This window comes from Phyllobates terribilis, unplaced genomic scaffold, assembly GCF_046119375.1.
Source record: "Phyllobates terribilis strain yellow unplaced genomic scaffold, ASM4611937v1 Scaffold_1__5_contigs__length_1240528914, whole genome shotgun sequence".
In the NCBI taxonomy this organism is placed as follows: Eukaryota; Metazoa; Chordata; class Amphibia; order Anura; family Dendrobatidae; genus Phyllobates; species Phyllobates terribilis.
Window position 1 is genome coordinate 922,038,144 of NW_027362761.1, and position 25,817 is coordinate 922,063,960.

General features: G+C 44.0%; 1 protein-coding gene across 5 annotated transcripts in view; it reads left to right on the forward strand.

The window, feature by feature from the left end:
* The first annotated feature begins 9,445 nt into the window (after nucleotides 1–9,445).
* JADE1 (jade family PHD finger 1) overlaps nucleotides 9,446–25,817 on the forward strand; it is a 69,479-nt gene continuing 53,107 nt past the window's right edge. Inside the window, exon 1 of one of the 5 annotated variants that reach the window (XM_073641594.1) lies at nucleotides 9,446–9,806. In XM_073641594.1, the coding sequence (XP_073497695.1) occupies nucleotides 9,795–9,806 (12 nt within the window). In that variant the 5' untranslated portion in view covers nucleotides 9,446–9,794. Of the gene's footprint in view, nucleotides 9,807–9,873; nucleotides 9,907–10,231; nucleotides 10,470–11,072; nucleotides 11,083–13,244; nucleotides 13,267–25,817 lie in introns of those variants that run through there. The other 4 variants (XM_073641611.1, XM_073641602.1, XM_073641618.1 and 1 more) reach the window with 4 other exon arrangements.

The window sequence follows — 25,817 nt, forward strand, 5'->3', positions numbered from 1 at the left end:
AACCGCCGGCAGAAGATTCCCTGTAATGAGGCAGATGGAGACACTGTGGACTCTGTCTGGCCTATGATCCGGCGGTGTCCATCTTTTCAAGCGTGCATAAAAATGTGGTCGGCCACAGTTTTGTGCACCTCTGAAAAGGACCCCGCTGAACGTAGGCCAGACAGAGTCCAGAGTAACTCTGCTGCTGCATTATAGTGAATGCATCCCTTGGGAGTTCATCTGAATCACGTCATTCGGAGATTTCGATGGAAACTTACTGATGTAAGTACTCAGCGTAGAGCACAGGATAAACGTGATCCAAAATGTTATGTAATAGTATGTTCCTAACAAAAGCTTCAACTCAATTCACAAGAAAAGCAAGCCCCCCCTCAGGTCCGTCATCTGTCACTGGAAATATAGGGAGCATCCATGTTACTGGTAGCACAAAGGCTCTGGAAAAGCAAAATGGCTCCTCGCCCCCAAAAGAAATTCAGCAAATTCTGCACTCCCAAATCCAAATGTCCCCTCCTTTCTGAGGCCCAGTGTGCCTAAACCGCAGTTAGCATCTGTTAGGATCGTGGTTCTGTACTCCCACCTGGGAATGGAGCAGATCCGGTGCTACGCTACTCTGGTCGCAGGCGCCGCCATTGTCCTGACCCTGGAGGCGCAGCTACTACGAGTGCACGGAAACTGTCCCAATCTTATGGAGCATCGCATTCTGGTGTTGTAGGATGTGTGAAGACGCCATGTCTCTCACTTATTTGTCTGCACGGGGAACATGGGACGCTGTCTTCTGCGGTTGCAATGCAACGCAGGATGCTGCGGTGTCTGGCACTAGGCACGGGTCGGATTTTGTCCATTCTGCTGTGCAAGCTAGCAGGGAGCAGCTGTCTGGGGATGATTGGGAGGTATTCAACACCTGATTATTAGGCAGGGTATTTAATCCTGTTTCCTGCTCAGTCCTTTGCTGTTTATTGCAATTCCTATGTGCTGTGGTGGTTAGTGGTGCTGGCAGTAGTGTTGCTATCTTTTCAATGGTTTTCTCATTTTATGTTCTGGTTACACTTCCTGGGGTTCTTGCAGAGGTACTCAACAGGTTCTTGATTAGGCTCCAGCCATATCACAAGACACCAGCTGTCCGGCGACAGTGGGCCTGGGAAGGGCTCTGCCAAAGTCCCACTTCCATTTACTTGGGGCTGGCCCTCAAGGGCTTACCTAGCTAGGCAGCTTGTTGTTAGAACCCACCTTTTTGTTTTTTCCATCTTGTGTTTTGCGGTCACGTGACCATCTGCCTTTATATTCCAGCTCCGCCCTTTTGGCTGTGCTGGACTTCAGTGTTGTTTGACTGTTTTGCTAGCCAGGTGCTTCTGAGCCTATCTCTGTCAGTTTGCTTGGTCCTTCTGGGACCTCCAGTACCTTTTTGTCAGTTTATCTTTTTGTGTTCTGCAACAACTTTCTCTGTTAGGAGGTGTCCCATTTTTGTCCCAGTCATAAGTTCTTTTAGGGACCCCTCCCTTTATGCTATAGGTCTTCGTTCAGACTAGCCGAGGACTAAGGCGGGTCTGTTCACAAGGAACAGGCAGCCCGCTACATCGTAGGGATTCAGCTTAGTCTGACTATAGGGATAGCTTTCCCCTTTCTTTCCTTAGTACTTGTTGCAGATCATAACACTTGTACCATGTGCATCTGTTCCTTTGCTGGTTTGGTGCCAGCCTTGTTGGGTCCCTCTGTGTAACACATAACAGGATCCACGTTTGCCATTTCTGTAGCGATGAGATCATGCTTAATTAATGGATGCCTGTCTCTAGGAGCATGAACTGGGCATAATGCACTAGGCACTACAATGGCAAATTTGCAATTTTCACTCAGTAACATCCACTGCTGCTTGTTTCTGTAAAACACCCATGAAGTCCAAATCGTCACCTCTCCTGCAGATAAATTCCCAGAGGGGTATAATTTCCAAAATGGAGTCACTTAAGGGTGGGTTCTGCTCTTCTGGCACTTGGTTGCTCTGTATAGGAAATCAACAAACTATTCTAAGAAAATTGTTCTCCAAGAGTCAAATAGCCACACGGCGAGGCTCGGGAGGGACGGTGTGCTAAGTAGTAAGGTACAGTCACATATGAGGTATTTCCATGTTCAGTAGAAATTGTGTGAAATCTTGGTGCCATTTTTACCCATTTTACTGTGTGAAAATGTAAAATCTGAGGCTAAAACTAAATTTTTGTGGTAAAAATGTAATTATTTTTTCTTCACTGTGGTATAAAATTCTGTGACACACCAGTGGTGTCAATGTGATCACTACTGCCTTAGATGAATTCATTGAGAGGTGTAATTTGTAAAATGGGATCACTTATGGGGGTCTCTGCTTTTCTAGCACCTCAGAGTCCCTGCCAATGTGACATGGCAGCCGCAAACCATTCCAGCAAAATCTGAACTCCAATATGGCACTTCTGCCCTTCTACGTTTTGCCTGTGCATCAAAAGTAGTTTTCGACAACATATGGGGTTTTGGCGTAGTCTGGAAAATTGTGTAACATTGTACTGTTCATTTTGTCTTATTATCCCTTTTGAAAATTAAAAACTTGAAGCCAAAGCAACATTTTAGTGGAAAAAATGGTAATTTTCCATTTATTCAGCCCAATGTTATACAATTCTGTGAATTGCCTGAAGGATAAAAATGCTCACTACACCCCTACTTAAATTCCTCAAGAGGTGTAGTTTCCAAAATGGGGTCACTTGTGGGTGGTTTCTGCTGTTTTGGCATTTCAGGAACTCTTCAAATGTGACATGGTGTTCACAATCTATTCCAGCTAAAATTGTGTTCCAGAATTCAATTGGTGCTCCTTACCTTCCGAGCCCTGCCGTCTGCCCAAAGAGTAGTTTTACACCACCCATGGGGTATCTGTGTACTCGGGAAATTGCACAACATATTTTGGGGTCCATTTCTCCTATTACCCTTGTTAACAGAAAACAATGGCATTAAGGCAACATTTTTGAAGGGAAAAATTGTGTTGTTTCATTTTCACGGCTCAACGTTATAAAATTCTGTGAAGGACCTGTGAGGTCAAGGTGCTCACCACACCTCTAGATATATTCCTTGAGTAATTTCCAAAATGGGATCACTTGTGGGGGGTTTCCACTTTTTAAGCACATCTGGGGCTCTGCAAATGCAACATGGTATCTGCTATCTATTCCAGACAATTTTGCACTCCAAAAGTCAAACGGCGCTCCTTCCCTTCCGAGACTTGCTGTGCGCGCAAACAGTAGTTTTCCTCCACATATGAGGTATTGCACAACAAATTGTACAGTCCATTTCTCCTGTTACCTTTGTGAAAATGAAAAATTTGGGGCTAAGGCAACATTTTTGTGGGAAAAATTACAATTTTAATTTTTTCGTTCCACATTACTTCAGTTCCTGTGAAACACCTTAAGGGTTAATAAACTTCTTGAATGTGATTTTGCGCATTTTGAGGGATGCAGTTTTTAAAATGGTGTCACTTTTGGGTATCTTCTGTCACATATGCCCCTCGAAGTCCCTTCAAATGTGATGTGGTCCCTAAAAATATTTGTAATTGCTGATCAACTTTTAACCCTTCTAACTCCCTAACAAAAAAAAAATATGTTTCAAAAATGATGCTGATGTGAAATAACATGTGGGAAATGTTATTTCTTAACTATTTTCTGTGACATAACTCTGGTATAAGGGCATAAGAACTAAAGGTTTGAAAATTGGGAAAATTCCAATTTTTTATATTTTCATAAACGCAAATCATATTGACATATTGATCAGAATTGTAATACTTATCCTGGTCAGGAAAGTGAAAACAGTCTCGAGGGTGAAGGAGTTAAAGAATAAAGAATCTGAAAAGCCAGAATTGCAGTTTTTTGGCACCGGACCTCCCACTCAACAACAACAAACAACTGCTTTTAACAGTCCAAATAAAGTGGATGTGATTTCATGAAAACTCATAGCACTGTGTGTTTAAAGATGTTACTGAACTGTGCCCTTTTGGTGTGTTTCTTTATAGGCTTCAACAGGAAACCTGAAACAATGGATGCAAAAAAACGCAGTTTCATTTTAAAGTGCAGAATCTAATGTTTTCTGCACTAAAAAATGCATTCAAAAGCACTGCAGCAAAACTGCAGGAATTAGAGAAAATTGTTAATGCACAAATTAGTGCAGACACCTGCAGAAAACATGCAGATAAAGAGCAACAGAAAAATGCAGCATTTACTCAGCTCCTCATGCAAAAAAAAAACACCTCGTACCAGTCCATCAGTGACAAACAAACAGGTCTCAGAAAATGGCAACACAAACAAGTTAAGATTTTTTTTAAAATTCTGTTTAAAAACATTGTGATCTATTCAGTATTGAGTTTAAGCGCCACGTGCAGAAATCCCTACACTTCCTCGTCTTAGCTGCTATCAATGGCTGTCTGAGGAATGATCTGCCACCCTGAATGCATTTGGTCAAACAAATCATTAAAGAAGTTGTCCACCACTATTTACTCCTTTCTATAATGCCCCCAATGTATTTAACCTGTTGAGGGAAGATTATTTCTAATTACTTTGCTTTGTCTTTATGGCCCGTGACCCCTGGCTGCAGCCGCCTCTTCCTTCCGCTGATGTCGCGTCAAGTGAGGCGTGACATCAGTGACACGCTCCCCGCGGTGGATGCTGGGCTCTGGGCGGTGTTTCCCCCTGCGTCACAGTTCAGCATTCACCGCGCGCTATCCCAATGAATACAGGAGAGGGAAACCCCACCCACAGCCCAGCATCCACCGCGGGGAGCGTGTCACTGATGTCACGCCTCACTTGACGCGACATCAGCAGAAGGAAGAGGCGGCTGCAGCCGGGGGTCACATGATGCCTGTGAGCGGCCAGTGATAGCGCCGCGCACAGGCCATAAAGATAAAGTAAGGTAATTAGAAATAATCTTCCCTCAACAGGTTAAATACATTGGGGGCATTATAGAAAGTAGCAGACAACTCCTTTAAGATCCGCTATTGGCAGCTCCCTTTGCAATTGCCGTCCAATGATGTGTCCCACATGTGCTCCAAGGAAGACCAGTCTGGAGACGCTGCAGGCCATGGTAGTATGATTAGGCAATGCAAATTGCTCACAGTAGCACGCGTAACATGGTACTTGGTGCTGTGTTGAAAAGCGGTTCCTGGGACAGTTTTAGAGAATCGTCAGTATCACTGGTTCCACCACCAAATCAATGTAAGATTAGGGTCAGACGAGCTCCAGTTATAATGGTGGGAGTAAGATCAGTATCACATTCCCATGTGAAGTATCAAGGCCAATCTATGACTATTATTGTATCCAAGACAAAAGCAGGGTTCATTGCTGGAGAGGACAGGCCTCCATTTCAGTCTCTGGTCTCCATCTGGAGACCACATGGGCAATTCTATGGGAATACGGCCTGTATCAGGGAACATCACTCCCGGGATTCTGGTGTGGCATCATGTATGGTAGCTGGACCCGACCAGTCTTCATTCCAGGTACACTGATGGGTCAGAATTTTATTGAATTGTTTGAGGGCCCAGTGGTACAGCTGTCTCCATTTTTCAACATGACAACGCCAGACCCCATGTTGCTTGTGGTACTGTGAGCAGCTTGTGTGGCCTAAATGTGCTACGGTGGCATGCAGCTGCCCCAAACCTGTCTCTCATTGAGCACATTTGGGGACATTATTGGTCAGAAATCACAAAGGAGCTGCCAGCAGAGGATCTTGATGATTTGCCCAACTGCAATCAGGGCAGAACAATCATCAGACACCCATTAATAATCTCACTGATAGCAGCTGAGGTGTGTAGGTGCCGGGATTCCTGTGTGTGGCGCTTGCTCAGTACTGAATAAATCGAGATTCATCTAGATTGTGAGCCCCAATGGAGACAGTGTTGATAATCTCTAAAGCGCTGTGGAATTAATGGCGCTATATAAGCGAGTAAAATAAATAAATATTTTAAAAATGTTTCCATCATTTGCATATCATTAACATGTTTATCATCCTGGGATTTCCACCACTTTTCCTTCTTGGTGTCACAATTTCAATGTTGAGAAGTGACTGTCCGGCAGGGTGCACTGTATACGACCGTGTCTATACACATACACAGATAGATATATGTACAGTTGAAACCAGAAGTTTACATACACTATATAAAAAGACACATATGCATGTTTTTCTCAATATCTGACATGAAATCAGAATAAACCTTTCCCATTTTAGGTCAATTAGGATTACCATCATTTTTAATATTTGCCAAATGCCAGAATAATGAGAGAGAGATAATGTTTTAAGGCATTTTTATTACTTACAGCAAAGTTAAAAGTTTACATACACTAAGATTAGAATGCCTTTAAACATTTCTGGACTGCCCATATGATGATGTCATGTGTTTGGAAGCTTCTGTTTTTTTGGCAACATCTGAGTTAGAGACACACCTGTGGAGGTATTTTAATGCACACCTGAAACACACTATTTCTTTGTGTAGCATCATGGGAAAGTCTAAAGAAATCAGCCAAGATATCAGGAAGAGAATTGTGGACTTGCACAAGTCTGGCTCATCCTTGGGAACAATTTCAAAATACCTGAAGGTGCCTCGTTCATCTGTACAAACAATTATAAGCAAGTACAAACAAGATGGGAATGTCCAGCCATCATACCGCTCAGGAAGGAGACGGGTTCTGTGTCCCAGAGATGAACTTGCTTTGGTCCGACATGTGCATATCAACCCAAGGACAAAAGCAGAAGACTTTGTGAAGGTTAAGGCGGAAGCTGGTAAGATTGTGTCAATAACCACAGTGAAATGAGTACTGTATCAACATGGGCTGAAAGGCCACTCTCTGCCAGGAAGAAGCCATTACTCCAAAAGAAACATAAAAAAGCCAGATTAATGTTTGCAAATGCACACAGTAACAAAGACATGTCCTGTAGTCTGATGAAATTAAAATTGAACTTTTTGGGCATAATGACCATCGTTACGTTTGGAGGAAAAAGGGAGAAGCTTGGAAGCCTAAGAACACCATCCCAACTGTGAAACACGTGGGTGGCAGCATCATGTTGTGGGGTTGTTTTGCTGCAGGAGTGACTGGTGCACTTCACAAAATAGATGGCATCATGAGGAAAGAAGATTATGTGGCAATACTGAAGCAACATATCAAGAAATCAGCCAGGAAGTTAAAGTTTGGGGGGAAATGGGTCTTCCAAATGGACAATGACCCGAAGCATACTGCCAAAATGGTAACAAAGTGACTTAAGGATAACAAAGTCAATGATTTGGAGTGGCCATCACAAAGCCCTGATCTCAATCCTATTGAAAATTTATGGGCAAAGCTGAAAAGGCAGGTGCGAGCAAGGCAGCCTACAAACCTGGATCAGTTACACCAGTTTTGTCAGGAGGAATCGGCCCAAATTCCGACCAACTATTGTGAGAAGCTTGTGGCAGGATATCCCAAACGTTTGACCCAAGTCATTCAGTTTAAGGGCAATGCTACCAAATACTAATGAAATGTATGTAAACTTTTGACTTTGCAGTAAGTAATAAAAATGCCTTAAAACATTCTCTCTCTCGTTATTCTGGCATTTGGCAAATATTAAAAATGATGGTAATCCTAATTGACCTAAAACGGGAAAGGTTTAAGTTAAATGCACACGTGTTTTTGATGCATTTTTGCCGCGAAAACGCTTGTCAATGGGTCTGCCAGGTATTGCAATGGTAATCCTGATGTGCTGTGCACATGATGTGGAAAAAAAACGCAGCATGTCAATTGTGCGCGTTTCCCGCCCATTGACTTTAATTAAACAGCAGCAAATCCGCAGGTATAATATTTATACCTTAATATTTGCTGCGATTCAACTAAAGCCAATGGGCGGTGAAACGCTGTGGAAACACTGCAGGTGGTACCTGGGTCGGCAGAGGAGGAGTACCACTCCCCTCATCCAACCGCCGCTCTCACTGATAACAGCGAGAGCGGCTGAGGGGAGCAGTAGTCTCCTCAGCCGAGCTGGGTACCACACAGTCTATTAATATCATCCCACAGCTGTTTAGCCTTTGCTGGTTAGATTTTATAGGAGGACCTGTAATCTAGTCAGTAAAGGCTAAACAAACAGCTGTGGACTGATGCTAATAGCCAGGGAACATTTTTGGCTAATGGCCCCTTCCCCGGCTACTAATATCAGCCCCCAGCAGTCAGCTTTTCCTCTGCTGGTTATAAAAATGACGCGGGAGCAGACGCCAATATTTTAAAAAAATTTTAGGCTCTGTGCCCACGATACGGACATAGCAGCGCTTTGGACGCATATTTTTGCTGCGTCCAAAATGTTGCATTCTATTGAACGCAGGTAAATCCGCATGTGTTCACTGAACCATGTGCATTTATTGCATTCAGTACTTTCTAGTGGTCAAATTTATGTTGTGGAGATTAGCGACTAAGCAATAGAATTTGACATGCTGCGGTCCTGAAAGATGCGCCGCATGTCAGTGTCCGTGGGTGATCCGCAGCCTCTGATGCACGCATAGTGGACATGGGATTTCTAGAGATCCCATCCACTATGCTGTAACATCTGGATGCTGCGGGTTTGACGCTGTATAAATAAGCAGCTTCAAACCAGCAGCGGCCCCTGATCATGGCCACATACCCAAACTCACCCGCAGCATGTCAATTTTAGTAGTGGACACTCTAGTCTCTGCTGCAGATTTTGACCGATTGAAGTGTCATTATATGTGGTGGACTCACATGAACCGACAACAAAAGTGCGGCATTAGAACACCGCATTTTGGATGCAGCAAAAATACGCTGAGTCCAAAATGCTGCTGAGTGCTGATCGGGGAGACTTAGCGACTAATGAGCCACCTGTTACTAATAGCCAGGTAACATGTTTGCCTATTGGCACCTTCCTAGGCTAACAGCTGCCTTATAAATTACATGAATGGAAATGCTAATGACATTGTACCTAGCTCTTTTGTTTGGTGATGACAAGGTGTAAATCAGACCCTTTCATCACCAAACCTAATTAAAGTAAAGAGTTAAATAAACACAGACTCAGAGTAAACACTTTATTTGAAATACAACAGACACATTCTTTAATCATTTAAATTAACCAATATTCTCACTCCAGTTCTGTAATCCAAGGGTTAAAGCAATGTCCCACCAAATGACTTTATTTAGCTCCAAAAAGCAGTCATTAATGTACAAAAACACGTCACAAACAGCGTCAAAACCGCACGGTTTTTCCTGCTAAGGCGATGCAGAAACGCTGCAGAAATTTCTGCTTCAAACCTTCATGGTGCGTGACTCTGATTCCATGCAGATGTGTCTTTTTCTATAGAGTCTGTAATCTTCGGGTTTCCACTGTAAATACACACACATGAATAATGGAAGGTTTACCGCACAACAAACTGGTGGATATTCAGGGCACTGGCCGCCTCCCGTTACCCCACGCGAGATTCCCACCCACTACTGGCCCTCACACGTCTCCGTACACGGGAAACCTAAAAAGTTCTGGGCCGAGGAGGAGTGAGGCTTGTGGTGCTGTGGGCGCACACGCGTGTCCCGTGCACTGGCCTCCCCGCAGCTCCCGGTGTCTCCCTCCTCCTCCTCCTCCCTCCGGAGCGGCGCTCTCTCTGGCAGCAGATCAGAGTGCTCCCCCCTGTGGCAGCAGTGACCCAGAAATGAGCGGAGGCTCCAGCGCGTCCTTCCTCCATAACAAGTAAATAACGTCAGTGCCGAGTGCATGTGTGCGGGGAGAGGAGCCTCAGCCTGCTGCCGCCCTGGACCGGACCAGCTCCACACAGCGCCCACCGGCGGATGCACGGCCAGGTACGGTCACCGAGGCGGCGGGCGGACTGAGCGCGGCTGCCAAGGTCGCTGCTTGGTGGAAAAATAACCGAGTACGTCATTAATATGGCGCCAAACGCTGGTGAGAGCAGCGCCCGCCCGCCCGCACTGTCCCATGGCGCCGCCGCCGCACTTTCGTGGGTTGGGCAGAGTTGTGCTAGGACACGCGGAATGTGACCTGCTGGGAAATACGAGGGCGCCCCCTCTGTCTTCTGGCAGCCCTGCTGTATGCACGTGTTATGTGTGGCCCTCCCGGGAGTGCTGGGACTTGTAGTACCACGGGGTGTACAGGTTGCGTTACCCTAATGGGGGAGGGGCGTGACGGGGCAGGTGCACGGACTCTGGCGGCTGCCGACCTTGGCCCCGGGCCGCGAGGGGTTAGCGACCCGTTGATGGCCGGCCCGGCCGCCATGTAACGGATTGCACGCGCCGCTCATCCAATGAGCTGGCCTGTCATGTGGCAGGTTTGAATTGCGTGGCGCGCTGTCATTGGGGGGAGCGGCCCGTGTTTATCTGGTAGTCGCCTCGGAGCGGGGGACTAATGCTGCGGGAACACGTGGCTGCTGGAAGTTACACGCCTGAGAGTGGAGGGGGACGCGGCGCCTGGTGCACCGGGGGAGCAGCCAATCAGATTGCAGTGTTCAGGTGTGGGGAATTGAAAGCGTTAACCTGATTGGTTGCTATGGGCATCTACCCAGCTGGAGACCAGGAGCGCGGGCGGCTGCCGGCGCTGGACTGACAGCTTGTTGTCTGCTGCAAACTCCGGCCGTGGCCTCCTCCGGGTCCGGGCACCGCCGGTGTGACCAAGCAGGCCTGGCAGCCATTGTTACACCCGTGTACAACAGGCTGCGTGTCCTCACTGCAGCAGACGGCTGTGTATCCATGCACTGCTACAGGTGTCCGGCTCCTGTGTGTCAGGTGTGCACAGGGCCCTATAGCGTGTAAGGTGTCCGAGCCGCACAACTGCTGAGTAGGATGTGAGATCCACGGAGCAATGGCCACTAACATTACCGGCCGTGCCCGGAGCACAGGGCTCACTATCAGTGACCTGATGGGCCTCCTTCACACCCCCCTCTTCATCCATGCACAGAATAGAGCAAGTGTGTGATAAAAAAAAATAATTATATATAATTTATATTTATTTATTTTTTTATTTTATTTTTTTCGGATAAGACAAGTAGAACTAAATGTGTATTAAAACCACAGATGCCGTACTCTGTACAGCAAAGATTACTTAAGAAGCTGAATCCATCTTCAAGTAAGCAAAAAAAAAACCACATTATATGTATATTATTCTTTCTAGAACACCATTGACTCTATGGTGCTGTACATGAGGAGGGTTATATACAAATATAAATTACAGTGAACAGACCGGTACAGAGGGGAGAGGACCCTGCCCTGGTGGGCTTACAGGGTAATGGGGAGGAAGACAGTAGAGGGGGCCTGTGGCTCCCGCCATGGCGCATATGTGTATATATATATATATATATATATATATATATATATATATATTTCATAATATACATTAGGTGTGTGTGTATCTTATGAAACTCAAATATAGATATAATATGAACGTAATAGCTATATATGTATAATATGAAAGTCAATGGTGGATGTATGGCACACCGTGCGGATGACAATGGCAGCATATTTTAAGTACGCTCTTAAAGATAACAATCATACCACCAATTAGGTTCTTTCTGGGCCAGAGCTAGAAAGTTGTTGTCTCAGTTTTACGACTAAAAATAATAATTGTGCAAATGTGATCTTTACAGAGAACCCATAGCTGCTTTTAGTCTCTGGGTCCATGTACTTTTCCAGGCTGCGTGGTCCACACCTATACACAGTCATGTCCAATATTCATCCAAGTCACGGATCAAACTCACCAAGTCTATAGGTCAGTGAAAAAATTGTACAGCACTCGGATGTTTTCTGTCTGATTTTCGTGTTTGATTGGAGACACTTGAGAAAACTTCTCATATGCAAAATAAATTGATGGTAAGAACTAACACACTGAGGCTGAGTGACCACTAGGCGTTTTTCAAGCGTTTTTGCCGCAGAATTTCCGCAGCAAAAACGCTTGGTAATACTTACCACGTGGTCTCCAATGATAATCTGCATATGTTGTGCACATGCTGTGGATTATCATTGTGGAAAAATCTGCAGCATGTCCATCAATTTTGCGGACACGCAGACTAATTGCCGCCATTGACTTGCATTGAATCGCTTAATGTCTGCATGACTACATGTGCACACGCGGATATTAAGCGATTCAATGTGCGGATGGTACCCAGGCCTGGAGAAGAGGAGACTCTACTCCAGACCCGGGTACCATGGTACCTGTTTTAAAAAAAAAAAAAAAATCAAAATAAACATATACTCACCTTCCGATGGCCCCCTGTGTTTTCTCTGCTGCGTCCAGTCTCTTGTACTGCTCACGGTGGTGTGAAAGGACCTTCCATGACATCATTTAGTCATGTGACAGGTCACACGACTGCTGACATCGGCGGTCGCGTGACCTGTCACATGACTAAATGACGTCATGAAAGGTCCTTTCACACCACCGTGAGCCATACAAGAGACCGGGGGCCATTGGAAGGTAAGTATAATGTTTTATTTTTATATATATTTTTTACCATTTTTATTCTTTTTTTCAACTATTAACTTGGTCACACTATATAAATCCATGCCGGTTGCATGGATTTATATAGTGTGACCAAGTTGTCAAGCACTTTCCAAGTGATGCTAAAATCGCTTGGAAAAGCGCTTGATAACCCGCATGCAGAAATGCATGCAAAAACGCTTCTACCTGGTGGGAAAAACGCATTTAAAATCCGCATGCATTTTTCATGCCAGGGAGATGCGGAAAAAATATGCAGCATTTCTGCATCGTGGGCACTTAGCCTGATGAAATGGCAGTATAGATCACTAATATTTTTAACGTCCTCTTGCAGTTTGCATCACAGGTATGTGTAACTATGCTAAAAACAACAATTCTGGTGATGCATCAGACACTTGGCAGAAGTGCGCTCTTCTAACTTGCCTTGGAACCTGCAGAGCATTATGTATGGTTTCCATATGATTGCTAGTCGCAGGTATTCTGGGAGCCTGGGGACTCCTACAGCAGCAGCCTCTGACCCCGCATTTCCGGTATGGGCCGTAGGGATATTTTGAGCGGATCCTGTCATGTCTCTGGCCGGCTTGTGTCAGGCACATAATCTCTGAGCATTGTGGAGGGGTATTGTAGCTCAGCCTGCCCCACACCCCCTGTGTCTATAAGGAGGGAGCACCTGGTGGATCAGCTGTGGAGAACACTCCCAGTGATGGTTTTTCTTGCTGTAGAGGAGTGATCAGCTGATTCCATGTAAACATAGTAACAATGCTGAGTGCACAAGGTTTGGCAGCAGCCCAGCGCGTTTCACTTTACAGTACCCGCTAATAGGTATGTTACATAAATAGTTTGCTGGATGTGTGTCCTGGTCAGTGTCTGGTACAGTCTTTCTAGCAGGAAGGCAGATGCTGTTTATTTGACAGCTCTGATGACATTTTTGCATTATTTAAGGGCATGTTCAGACTTTTCTTGACTGGTATTTTCTTGCCCTTTTTGTCATGTAAATGCCACACGAACGCAGGAAATATTTAGCGAAGTTATTCCTTGAAGACAATCCCTGTCCATATGACTTATTGGGGGCATTCCGACTCTGCAGATGGGGAGGGTGTTTTTGTAAGAGCAGCTAACATTTTAGCCACACAATCGAGCTATCCTTGTATTGGTACATTTTTCCCTCAGCCGCCTGGCTTGCAAAAATCAAATGCTTTACATGAGTAGGAAGCTGGGGGCTACATTCTGACAGAGCACTGCTCAGGCCGTACTAAAGGCTGGGGGGGGGGGGGCTAGGGTGGACCAATATAGTCAAGATCATCTGTACGTATAATGTGTATGGGGGGGGTCTCCTAACTCTCACATGACAGATTATGTTGCCAGGGTAAAAAAGGGTCTGGCAATTTAAGTTTAGACACTCGACCCTTTCGTTTTACCAGAGACAGGCCGCTGTCAGAGGCATTTGGCAGCTACTTTCTTTGCACACCCTTTGAAAGCATTTGAACGCTCGGCTGAGCCCAGCATTCCTTCATATGGGGGGAGATGGTTGACAACAGAATGAGCGCTCGGCCATCTGCTGTCACCTGAAAGAATGCTATTAACCTGCAAATATGGGGTTAATAGCATTGTGAACCTGCCCAGCGCTGGCACCCAGACCCACGCTGCTGGGAGGAAATTAACTTATTCGCAGCGTCGGCGCTGGTCCAGTCACCGCTCTGTGCAGCTGTAACCGCTCCTCCAGCACTGACTGACAGCAGATCAGCATTAGGGTCGGCTGTCAGTCCATGCAGGGGGCGCAGTTACAGCCACTACTCTCTATACACAGAACGTTGACTGAATCCATGCTGGTACCTCCATGATTGGAACTGAAACGCTGCTGGGGGAAATAAGGTTAATTTCCCTCCGGCAGCGTGAGGTTGAAGAGCCGGCGTCGGGCAGGTTCTTGAGATTGATCAGACCACCAGGAATCTGTTCCATATCCCATAGATAGGAAATGACATTGGAACTTGAGAATACCACTCTGAGGGTTAAATGGAGAATTCCCTGTTTTCCACAATTTAACGCTTTGCATGCTGTGACCGATGCCGATGGTGGCATACAAAGTCTGTGGGGGATCTCCTAGTTTGTCACAGAGAATGTTGTAAAATGAAGAAAGAAATATATGTAAAAATGTTTTAAATAAAAGTCCCAAGTTTCAGGATAATATACTCATGTGGTATCTTCCCAATGGCTGCAATGTGCTGACTCACCTACTGATGGTGACGAGAGGCACTGGATAACCCCTTTAATAAGTCCCATGTGACACTTGGGGCAAGTTTATTTTTTGTTTTTTAGTGCTAAAACTGGCACTTGTAACTTGCCTTAGTTCTCTGCTTCAGCCAAATAATCTGCTAAAAGGATTAATAAAGCAGTGAGCCGATGTGTGCATTTTCCCACATTGGTTTGGTGTAATCTGAACATTGGCAGCAGTGGCGGTGATTTAGGAGTGACAGCTCCTCTTTGATCAGCATCTTTAGCCGGTCTGTGAGACCTGAGGGATTGTATGGGGATAGGATAGCAGATGGTTTATGCTTCTCACAAGCAGATTCATTCTCTGTCAATTACTCACTTAATTGAGGTTCAGTGGGCACTGAAATCGATGCATCATAACCACTGCTTCTGCCATTGCCATGAAAGCAGAATACATGAAGAGCTACATAAAATAGGCAAATCCAGGACGAGATCCTAAATGGAGGACATATAGTATCCCATTTAGCTCTGCTGATTTTTCCCTGTTGCACTGACTGTATAGAAGGGCATCAGATGCTTGTTTATTTTTCTATATACTTCAACAAGAAGTATATGATCATTCTGTTCCTATATAGCATCATGCTGTTGGCAGCACTTCCCATTTACAAAGGGCATTATGCTAGCAAAATCGCACCGTGTGCTTTATTGTTCATACATCGGGTGATCAGTGGCACGTTTTACTCCTGGCCACACCTTACCAATGCTACGTAGTTGGCCACGGCGCTCCCTATTCCAGCTGAAGCTTGTGTAATGTTCATGTATGCAAAGTGGTGTCATAGAAGATTCCTGTGACACACCGTGGCAATTGTCATCCCCTGGCTATTATGTCATCCTTTAGGCTATGTGCCCACGTTGCAGAAATGAAGCAGAAAATTTCTGCTTCATTTCTGCAAGTCCTCTCCCGGAAAAACGCATGCGGAATACCGCATGCGTTTATTGCGCGTTTATCGCGCGTTTTCCACATGCGGAATTGCCTTGCGTTTTTAATGCATTGCACAAGGCAATTCCGCTTGCGGAAACGCAAAATTAATGGACATGCTGCTGATTTTTGAACGCATCATAAACGCAGTGGAAAAATCCGCAGCATGTGCATAGAACTTGCGGAATCCCCTTGGGGACCATGGGGGGCGGATTACATAGCGTTTCACAAGCATTTACGCTGCGGAAATTCCGCAGCATATACGCATGAAAAACGCTATGTGGGCACGCAGCCTTAAACATAGGTCATTGTGTGGATTACTTGCATATAAGGTCCCATAATTATACAATAAAAAAACAAACAAAAAATATACAGCACACACACACACACACACACACACACACACACACACACACACACACACTCTCTGTGGACAAGAGTGTTAAGGCATATTTTGAAGGGCATGTGCAAATACTCCAAGTTTTTCAGGAGGAAGACGCCTGAGTTTTGTCCTGAAACAGCTTTCGGTGTCTTTTTGGTCATTTTCTGCAATGTCTTGGCCGGCTTTTTTTTTTTTTTTTTTTTACTTTTATTGAATGAAATAGTGAGCTTAGAAGAATGATCTGGGCACTTCTTTTAACAGCTGTGCGTTTTTGGAGAACAGAAGCCGTTATAAAAAATCTGAACATATGCACAGCAAGTTGGTTTTACATTGCACTGCTTATGTTCATTCTGTTTAGCATTTATTTAGTGCTTTTTCAGGGGGTATATCCACACTGGTTTTTTGATGTGCATTTTCAATTGGGTGTGGGATTTTAAGTCTTTCAATTTGAAATTTCACTTAAAGAAAACTCCATGTGAACATACCCTTGCAGCAGGAACTCTTCAAAAAACAGGATTTTGACGGGAGAGTTTCTGCTACAAAAATGCCTAAAAACCCAGTGTAAGCATAGCCTTGATCAATAACTTTAGGTTTGTCATTCTGTCACATTGCCACTGCTGTATGAAGTCCAGCCATTAGCCCTGCAGTCTGCCTTTACAAACCTTTCTGAAAGTGCTCACTGATACCAGCATGGTACTGTAATGGGACGCCACCAGTCACAAGTCAGATCATGAAATTTCTTCCCTCCTAAATATTCCATCAACTGTGAGTATTAATGATTAGTAACCAGCAACTCGCCCCCATAGGGTCAGGCCACTAAAAGCTACAGTGCGGGTTGCAGTGCTTAGGTGCAAAGTGTATAAAAGTCACCCGTGCTTTGCTGACCCCATAACTGCAGTTCCAAACTTCCTCTCATTAATATCAGCCCAAAAACTGTGCACCTGCAGCTCTTCAGCTGCGTGCAAGCCTTACATCACCAAGCACAATGCCAAGCAGCGGATAGTGCTGTAAAGAAGAGTGTTACTGGAACAGTGGAAATTGGTCACTCCATGAACACATCATCTTTCTCTATCTGCCAGTCTGAGGACAAGTCTGGGTTTGGTAAATGCCAGGAGAGCGTTACCTGCCTGACTGCATTGTACCATCTGTAAGGTTTGGAAGAGTATCTCAGGGCTCAGACTAGGCCCCTTGGTTCCAGTGACGGGTCAGCTTAATTGTTCAGCATACCACTACTTATTGGGCAGCTTTGTGGTATCAGTTTGGTGAAGGCTATTTTTTGTTCCCCATGACTATGCCCCAGGGCATAAATCATGGTCCTTAACACATGGTTGGGTGAGTGGTGTGGAAGAACTTTATTGGCCCCGACAGCGCCCTGACCTGAACCCCATTGAACAACTTTGGGATGAACTTAACCTGAGCTTGTGTGACAGGCTTCCTCATCTAACATCAGCGGCTGACCTCACAAATGCTCTTCTGGATAAATGGGCAAAGATTCCCACAGACGCACTCCAAGGTATTGCAGAAAGCATTCCTAGAAGAGCTGCAAAGGGCCAGCCAACTTTCTATTAATGGCCATGGCTTTAGAATGGAAGTCATGAATCCCATGTACAGTACAGACCAAAAGTTTGGACACACCTTCTCATTTAAAGATTTTTCTGTATTTTCATGACTATGAAAATTGTACATTCACACTGAAGGCATCAAAACTATGAATTAACACATGTGGAATTTTATACTTAACAAAAAACTGTGAAACAACTGAAAATATGTCTTATATTCTAGGTTCTTCAAAGTAGCCACCTTTTGCTTTGATGACTGCTTTGCACACTCTTGGCATTCTCTTGATGAGCTTCAAGAGGTGGTCACCAGAAATGGTTTTCACTTCACAGGTGTGCCCTGTCAGGTTTAATAAGTGGGATTTCTTGCCTTATAAATGGGGTTGGGACCATAAGTTGTGTTGTGCAGATGTCAGGTGGATACACAGCAGATAGTCCTACTGAATAGACTGTTAGCTGCTTTTTTCTTGCCATAATACAAATTCTAAGTAAAGAAAAACGAGTGGCCATCATTACTTTAAGAAATGAAGGTCAGTCAGTGTGAAAAATTGGGTAAACTTTGAATGTGTCCCCAAGTGCAGTTGCAAAAACCATCAAGCGCTACAAAGAAACTAGCTCACATGAGGACCGCCCCAGGAAAGGAAGACCAAGAGTCACCTCTGCTTCTGAGGATAAGTTTATCCGAGTCACCAGCCTCAGAAATCGCAGGTTAACAGCAGCTCAGATTAGAGACCAGGCCAATGCTACACAGAGTTCTAGCAGCAGACACATCTCTACAACAACTGTTAAGAGGAGACTTTGTGCAGCAGGCCTTCATGGTAAAATATCTGCTAGGAAACCACTGCTAAGGACAGGCAACAATCAGAAGAGACTTGTTTGGGCTAAAGAACACAAGGAATGGACATTAGACCAGTGGAAATCTGTGCTTTGGTCTGAGGAGTCCAAATTTGAGATCTTTGGTTCCAACCACCGTGTCTTTGTGCGACGGAGAAAAGGTGAACTGATGGACTCTACATGCCTGGTTCCCACCGTGAAGCATGGAGGAGGTGTGATGGTGTGGGGGTGCTTTGCTGGTGACACTGTTGGGGATTTATTCAAAATTGAAGGCATACTGAACCAGCATGGCTACCACAGCATCTTGCCGCGGCATGCTATTCCATCCGGTTTGCGTTTAGTTGGACCATCATTTATTTTTCAACAGGACAATGACCCCAAACACACCTCCAGGCTGTGTAAGGGCTATTTGACCAAGAAGGAGAGTGATGGGGTGCTACCTGGCCTCCACAGTCACCAGACCTGAACCCAATCGAGATGGTTTGGGGTAAGCTGGACCGCAGAGTGAAGGCAAAAGGGCCAACAAGTGCTAAGCATCTCTGGGAACTCCTTCAAGATTGTTGGAAGACCATTTCCGATGACTACCTCTTGAAGCTCATCAAGAGAATGCCAAGAGTGTGCAAAGCAGTCATCAAAGCAAAAGGTGGCTACTTTTAAGAACCTAGAATATAAGACATATTTTCAGTTGTTTCACACTTTTTTGTTAAGTATATAATTCCACATGTAATTCATAGTTTCGATGCCTTCAGTGTGAATGTACAATTTTCATAGTCATGTAAATACAGAAAAATCTTTAAATGAGGTGTGTCCAAACTTTTGTACTGTAGGTGTCCGAATACTGTTGTCCATACAGTGTATGTCCTGCAGGTCCAGGACCAGCTCATGGTAGGATCTCTCATCATTAGAAAGCACATCTGTGATAACATTTCCTCTGCGCGCTGGATCTGCTCAGTGTTCTGTGCTGATGCTGCCTGTCAGCTTGTGCTCCTGATCTTAGAAAGCAGCTGCATCATCATTTCCTCTGTGCACCTTGTAATGTCGTCTGGTTACTACTCTCCCCGAGGCTGTATATTCAGTATCCTGACTTCAGCTTAAGGGGCAGAAATACACAAATCCAGTTCTACATGTTTATGCTCCATGGGTTGTGCAGGTATGCACCTAATTGTTCTGTAACTGTGTACTTATGAACACTATGTGGAAAATAACATGAACAGATCTCCCCATCCAGTAATAACTCATCAGAGAGTTTTCCAAACTCCCCAGTGAGGGCAGCGCTAGCTGTGCAGTGTAATACACTGGAGTCATTGGCATTGAACGGCTGTAAGCACATAGTCAGGAAGGCCCTCTGCATGCTTGGCTCGGACCCTGCTTACAATTATGGATCATCTGTTTTGTTTTATTCGGGGGTTGTATGGAAGGGCACTCGGGAAGCATCTTGGTGGTCTGTTAGTTTGTGTGTAGGGATTTATGCTCCGCAATAGGCAGTGTTCACACAGGCACTGGACTCTTGTGACAAAACAATGTGATGTTCAGTTGCACAGCACGGAAACAAAGCCATAACCACACAATCCCTAGCCTTGTCCAAGTGCTAACTAAACTAAACAGATCCTGTCTACTCAGACACGGTAGAGCTAATTCCAGTCCAGTCAAACAAATGGCTATTGTCCATAGCAACCACTGATACTTGCAGTTTGGTGCACATGGCCTGTGCAGACTCTTCTCGGAAAGGGATTCTGGCTTGTATCTCTGTAGCTCCAACACAATCCAATCTGCTCAGCCTCCCCAGCAGACTGACTAAGGAGAACACCTAGCCTGGTTATATGCAGAGCCAGCCAGGTAATCAAATCAGAACCTGTAGCGCTAGGATTTAATATATATTATATTTACAGTTGTTTGTGAAATTCTTACTTTGACATCTTTTAGCTGAATTCTGGAGACTGTCGGGTCCCAATCCAGTCCTCAAGAAATCCCAGCAGTTCAAGCAGTGCGGATTTCATTAAAGCTGGTGTCTAGACAGTCAATGACTGTTCATGTTGTCATCTCGTCAAATTTTAGTCGATTCGATATTACTGACATTTCCTAGTATGTTGAAACAACCACTTTACAGGGGACCTGACAGCCGAATTTACCCATTAGCTAATTACAGCTCTGCATTTGTCATTTAAGGCTGTGTTCACATGTTGCATTTTTGCTGCGTTTTTTATGCAAATATATGCAACTTAAAAGCTGCTTTTACCTGTTTCAGCTAAAGCTATGAAATTTCAGAAATCTCATGCACACACATTGTTTTTTTTTGTTCCTGACTGAATTGGAAAACTGCAGCATGTCCCTTCTTTCAGTATTTTTTCACCCATCGAAAACAAAGTTAGGGTATGTTCACACATTGCGTTTTTTTATGCAAATTTTCAGCTGTGTTTTACAGTACCAGCAAAGTCTGATATTCCAGAAATCTCAAGCACACAGCTTGGTATTTACTTGATCAGTATTTTGGGCTTTGCATTTTTTATTTTTTTTGCTGAATAGAGCATGTCACTTCTTTCAGCATTTTTCTTCAGCGTTTTTCACCCATTGGAAGTAATGGGTGGTGAAAAAAAATGCACCAAAAACACAGGTGTTTTCAGTGTTTTTTGTGCCAAAACCAGAATGAGATTTTTTTTTTTCACTGAACTTTATGTGCATGCATAAAAAGACAAAAGGACAGTAAAAAAAAAAAAAAGCAAGAAAAATCTTGAAACAAACTTCCTGGCAAGAGATCAAGTTTTCCTGCAGATTTTCCACTGCGTTTTTGCTGCCAACAGATGCAGAAACGTTACAAAAATTTCTGCGCCAAATACTCAATGTGCGCACATACCCTAAGGCTATGTTCACACATTGCAAAAAAGCAGTGCTTTCAATGGGTGAAAAACACAGGCAGAACCGCACACAGAATTGACATGCTGCGGATTTAAATGCACAGCAAATCCTGAAAGGAAAAATACTGATCATGTGCACTACACTTCAGTATTCTCATTGACTTTGGTGGCATAAGGATTCACTAGCGTTTTTGGGCCAATTCCACGCAGAAAAAAACACACCATGTGCACACTTTGAGTAAACGTTTTGCACCATTTCTGCATCTCTTGGCAGGAAAAACTCAGCTGCAAAAAACGTGCGTTTTTGAGTGAAGTCAATGGTGAAAAACGCTTGCACAAACGCACAGAGAATTCACATGCTGCAGATTATTTTTTGCCCCAAATCTGCAAGCCAAAAATAAGCTATGTGTGCATGATACTTCAGGTTTCTCATTCATTTTGCTGGCATCAGGATTGGTTGAGGTTTTTCTAGCAAATCTGCATAGCAAAAATGCACATGTTGCAGAATTGGTGTAAGTGCAAAAAATGCAGGTATCCGGTTTTGCTGTGTTTTTAGTGGAAAAAAGCAGGTGCAGTATTTGAAACATTTATTCGTGTAATATTTCCCAAGTTTAAACCATAATGTCTTGGTATTGTCATCTGAGAATGGCAGTTAGGATTAATACAGTTTAATTAAATTAGTGATGTGTGCAACGTAAACAGCGTCCTACAAACTCAACTGCCAATGTCTTAGGTAAACTATTCCTGACCAGTTCACCTCCCTCCGCTGCACATAGGCAGAAGTTTACAGTGCATGCCCAAATTCACTCACAACTGTGCATTTGTGGGATATAGGGAGCACGGAGGAGGCAGAGGGGCACTGCAGAGAGAATAGTGATACTGACTTGCTGGGCTGGACTGGTCTCCACTAAGTGCGCAACTCTTGGACTAATCCAGCTAATTAGAATATGTGGCTCCAGAATATTGTAAAGGTAATTTTACTGGGATCTCTGCCTAAACATTGGGGTTGCTAGAAATGACAAATGCAGGGCAGTGTTTAATTAATAGGGGTAAGTCTGAAGCAATATTTCACAGGTGATCACTGGGTTAATTACTTTTAAGATAATCAATAATTAGGACAGCAAGTGACATAAAGGGTCATTTTAGTAAAAATCAAACTTAGTAGGCTGTGTGCCCACTATGTGTTTTTTAAGCATTTCAAGCTTAAATGCTTGGTAGAAGGCCTGCCATGTTCCCCAATGATAATCCGCATGTGCTGTGCACATGCTGCGGAAATTTCCGCTGCGGATTATCATTGCGGAAAAATCCACAGCTCTACCAATTATTTTGCGAAATTGCGGAGTTTTCGCTGCCATTGACTTGCATTGAATCGCATGATATCCGCATCACTACATGTGCACATGAGGATATCATACAGATATCATACGGTTCAATGTGCGGATGGTACCCGGGTTTGGAGAAGAGGAGACTCTCCTCCAGACCCGGGTACCATAGTACCTGTAAAAAAAAATAAATAAATAAATAAGATAAAATAAAAAATATACATTATACTTACCTTCTGATGGCCCGCGGTCTTCATAGCGATCCGTCCGGTATTCCCCGTAGCTCACGATGGTCTAAAAGGACCTACAATGACGTCATGGAAGGTCCTTTTAGACCACCGCGAGACACCGTGGAGACTGGACAGATCAGATAAGGACACCGGGGGCCATCAGAAGGTGAGTATATTTATTTTTTACCATTCTTTTACGGTAACACTATATACAGTAAATCCATGCCGGTTGCATGGATTTATATAGTGTGACCAAGTTGTCAAGCACTTTCCAAGTGATGCTAAAATAGCTTGGAAAGCGCTTGTCAATCCGCATGTGGAAATGCATTTGAAGAACGCTTAACATCCGCATGTCCCTGGCAGGAAAAACGCATGTACAATCCGCATGTGGAAATGCATGTGAAGAACGCTTCACATCCACTTGTCCCTGGCAGGAAAAACGCATGTACAATCCGCATGTACAATCCGCATGTACAATCCGCATGCATTTTTTCTGCCAGGGAGATGCAGAAACGCTCAGGAAAAATCCAGAGCATTTCTCCATTGTGGGCACATAGCCTTAATGAGAATCTGTTTTTCCTATACAATGCATTGGAAAAAACGCATGGCAAATCCACAGGCGAAAACGCATGAAAAAAAACTACGGAATTTCCGCAGCGTTTTTGCTGCCAAGAGGAGCAGAACCTTGCAAAAACGCAGCAGAAATTTCTGCAAGCAAATACTGATCTTCTGCACATAGCCTCAGTATTTTTTCTCAGGAGTGGGAGCCAAAACCCGGTGAAGAACAATCAGAGAAAAGGTATAATAGAAACAAGTCACCAATTCTGCATTTATCACCCACTCCTGGTTTTGGCTCCCGCTCCTGATAAAAAAAAAAATGACTGAATACTGATAGCGGGCTCGTCGCCTTAGAGTCCAATCCTGATGTGAAGTAAGTCTATCACTGATCCAGGAAAAAATACCAGCCAAATAGCTCAGCGTGCTGCTTTATTTATTCCGATAAAAGGACAGACATGACGGAAACCCTTTGAAAGTACAGAATTGTCATAGTTTGAAGTTTAGACTTGAGCCAGAAGGGTCACAGGCCCTTGGTCCAGCGGCTCTGCCGGTTGTCCGTGTCTGCCAAGCCAGAGCACTGTGCACTTCTGAAATACACATGGGTTTGTTTTTTGTTTGGTGAGAAAAGGAAAGGATTACCGTATGTTTATGTAAAACAAAAAAAATTGTAAGAAAAATGTTAGATTTTCTTTTTTAGCCATCTTGCCTGACCCTAGCTGAGGACAGTCCATGTAGAGGAGGTAAAGCCAGGAGTGGCGGAGCCTGTGACTGCCGGTCTGTACTTCTCTTTTGAGAACTACTTTGCATGCTGTATTAGAAATGCAAATGCCTTTACAGGCAAAACATGTCAGTTTAGGCAACCAATGTGAAAATGCAGATAGAGTTATTTCTAAAGAGAATTTACATTTTGAGGCTTCCATCATCGTCCTCCCTTCTCGTCGTTCGTGTGCTTCTCACAGACTGCCGGCACATGGACAGATGAGATGAATGGAAGAAAATGACTGCCGCTTCTCCCCAGAAAGGATTTGAATCAATTGAATTCTAGATTAGTGGGAGCAGAAGTATTACTTTTGGGATCTGGAATACGTGGCTGTAACATATGAGAGGATTTGAGCCTATTCTGGGGCAGGAAGAGTTAATGGGCACCGCAGACTTGCCATTAATTTCAGTGTATGGTGATCCTGGGGTTGACGCATGTTGTGGTCACCTAGTTATGTATCTCCATTTTCTGACATAACAGCAGGTTTTGTAGAAAATCTTGCCATTTGTTCCTAATACATGCTAGATGTAAGTAAGTTCAACCTGGATACTCGATTGTCCTGCTCCCCGGATTCATGTGGGCTACAAAGTGTCAAATCCGATTCATGTATGTGAATTTATAGCCATGGCCTGTGCAATATAGAGGCTATAGAAGGCAAACGGAGGAAAGTTGGTTTTGTTTTTTATGAAACCCATTTACAAAAATTATTTCTAGCCAAAAGTATATTCATTTAATTAAGCATAGAAAATACCCAAAGGTGAACAACCATATGAACTAAAGAGTTAACGCAAAGGGGGGTGAAGGAGGCATGGTTAACCTCTTGCCTCAATAGGGTCTACAGTTATGCCCTAGTGCAGCTCCCTGACTTTTTAATACAGGCTGATAAGCTGAGCCCGCATCTTTCCTGGCAGGTGATTGCTATGATGTTCAGCCATCATCTGCCTCTAGCAGATCCACAGGCAGCTGTTAATCTGGTAAATGCTGTTGTCAATCTCTGACAGTGGCACTTACAGCCCGCCGACGTAGGGGCACGTAATTCTATGTGCCCATTGGCGCCCCATGATGCTATTGAGATGCATCAGTGAGTTGATATGACGGCCGAGGGTCAGCTGAATATCCCTGTGCATTGTGAACGCTAGCTTCAGGATGGTGTTTCTAGGTGACTGTGATTTGTGCTATACTCGCAGTACTGTAGTATTGATATGTATAGTACAAGTCCCCTAGGAGGACTCTAAAATACAGAGATAAAAGAATGGAAAAAAGAATACGTTTTTAAAAATAAAAGTTCAAATCACGACCACTTTTCCTCCACTAAATATAAGGAAAAAAAAAATACACGTATGGTATCACTACGTCCGTAAAAGTCTGATGTATAAAAATATGAAATGAATTAACATGATCTGTAGACTTTGTAATGACAAAAATAATCCGAATGCCAGAATTGCGTTTTTCAGTTGCCACAGCACTACACAGAATGCAATCAAAGCATCTTATCTACCTCAAAATACTATCAATAAAAACGTCAGCTCAGGGTATAAAAACGCACCCTCACATCCCCCTCAACCGAAAATTGAAAACATTACGGAACATGGTGACACAAGGAATTTTTTTAATACAAATTTCTGAATTTATTTCACTATTTGGGTATCTCCGTTATCCTACTGACCTGGAGAATTATATTGCCATATA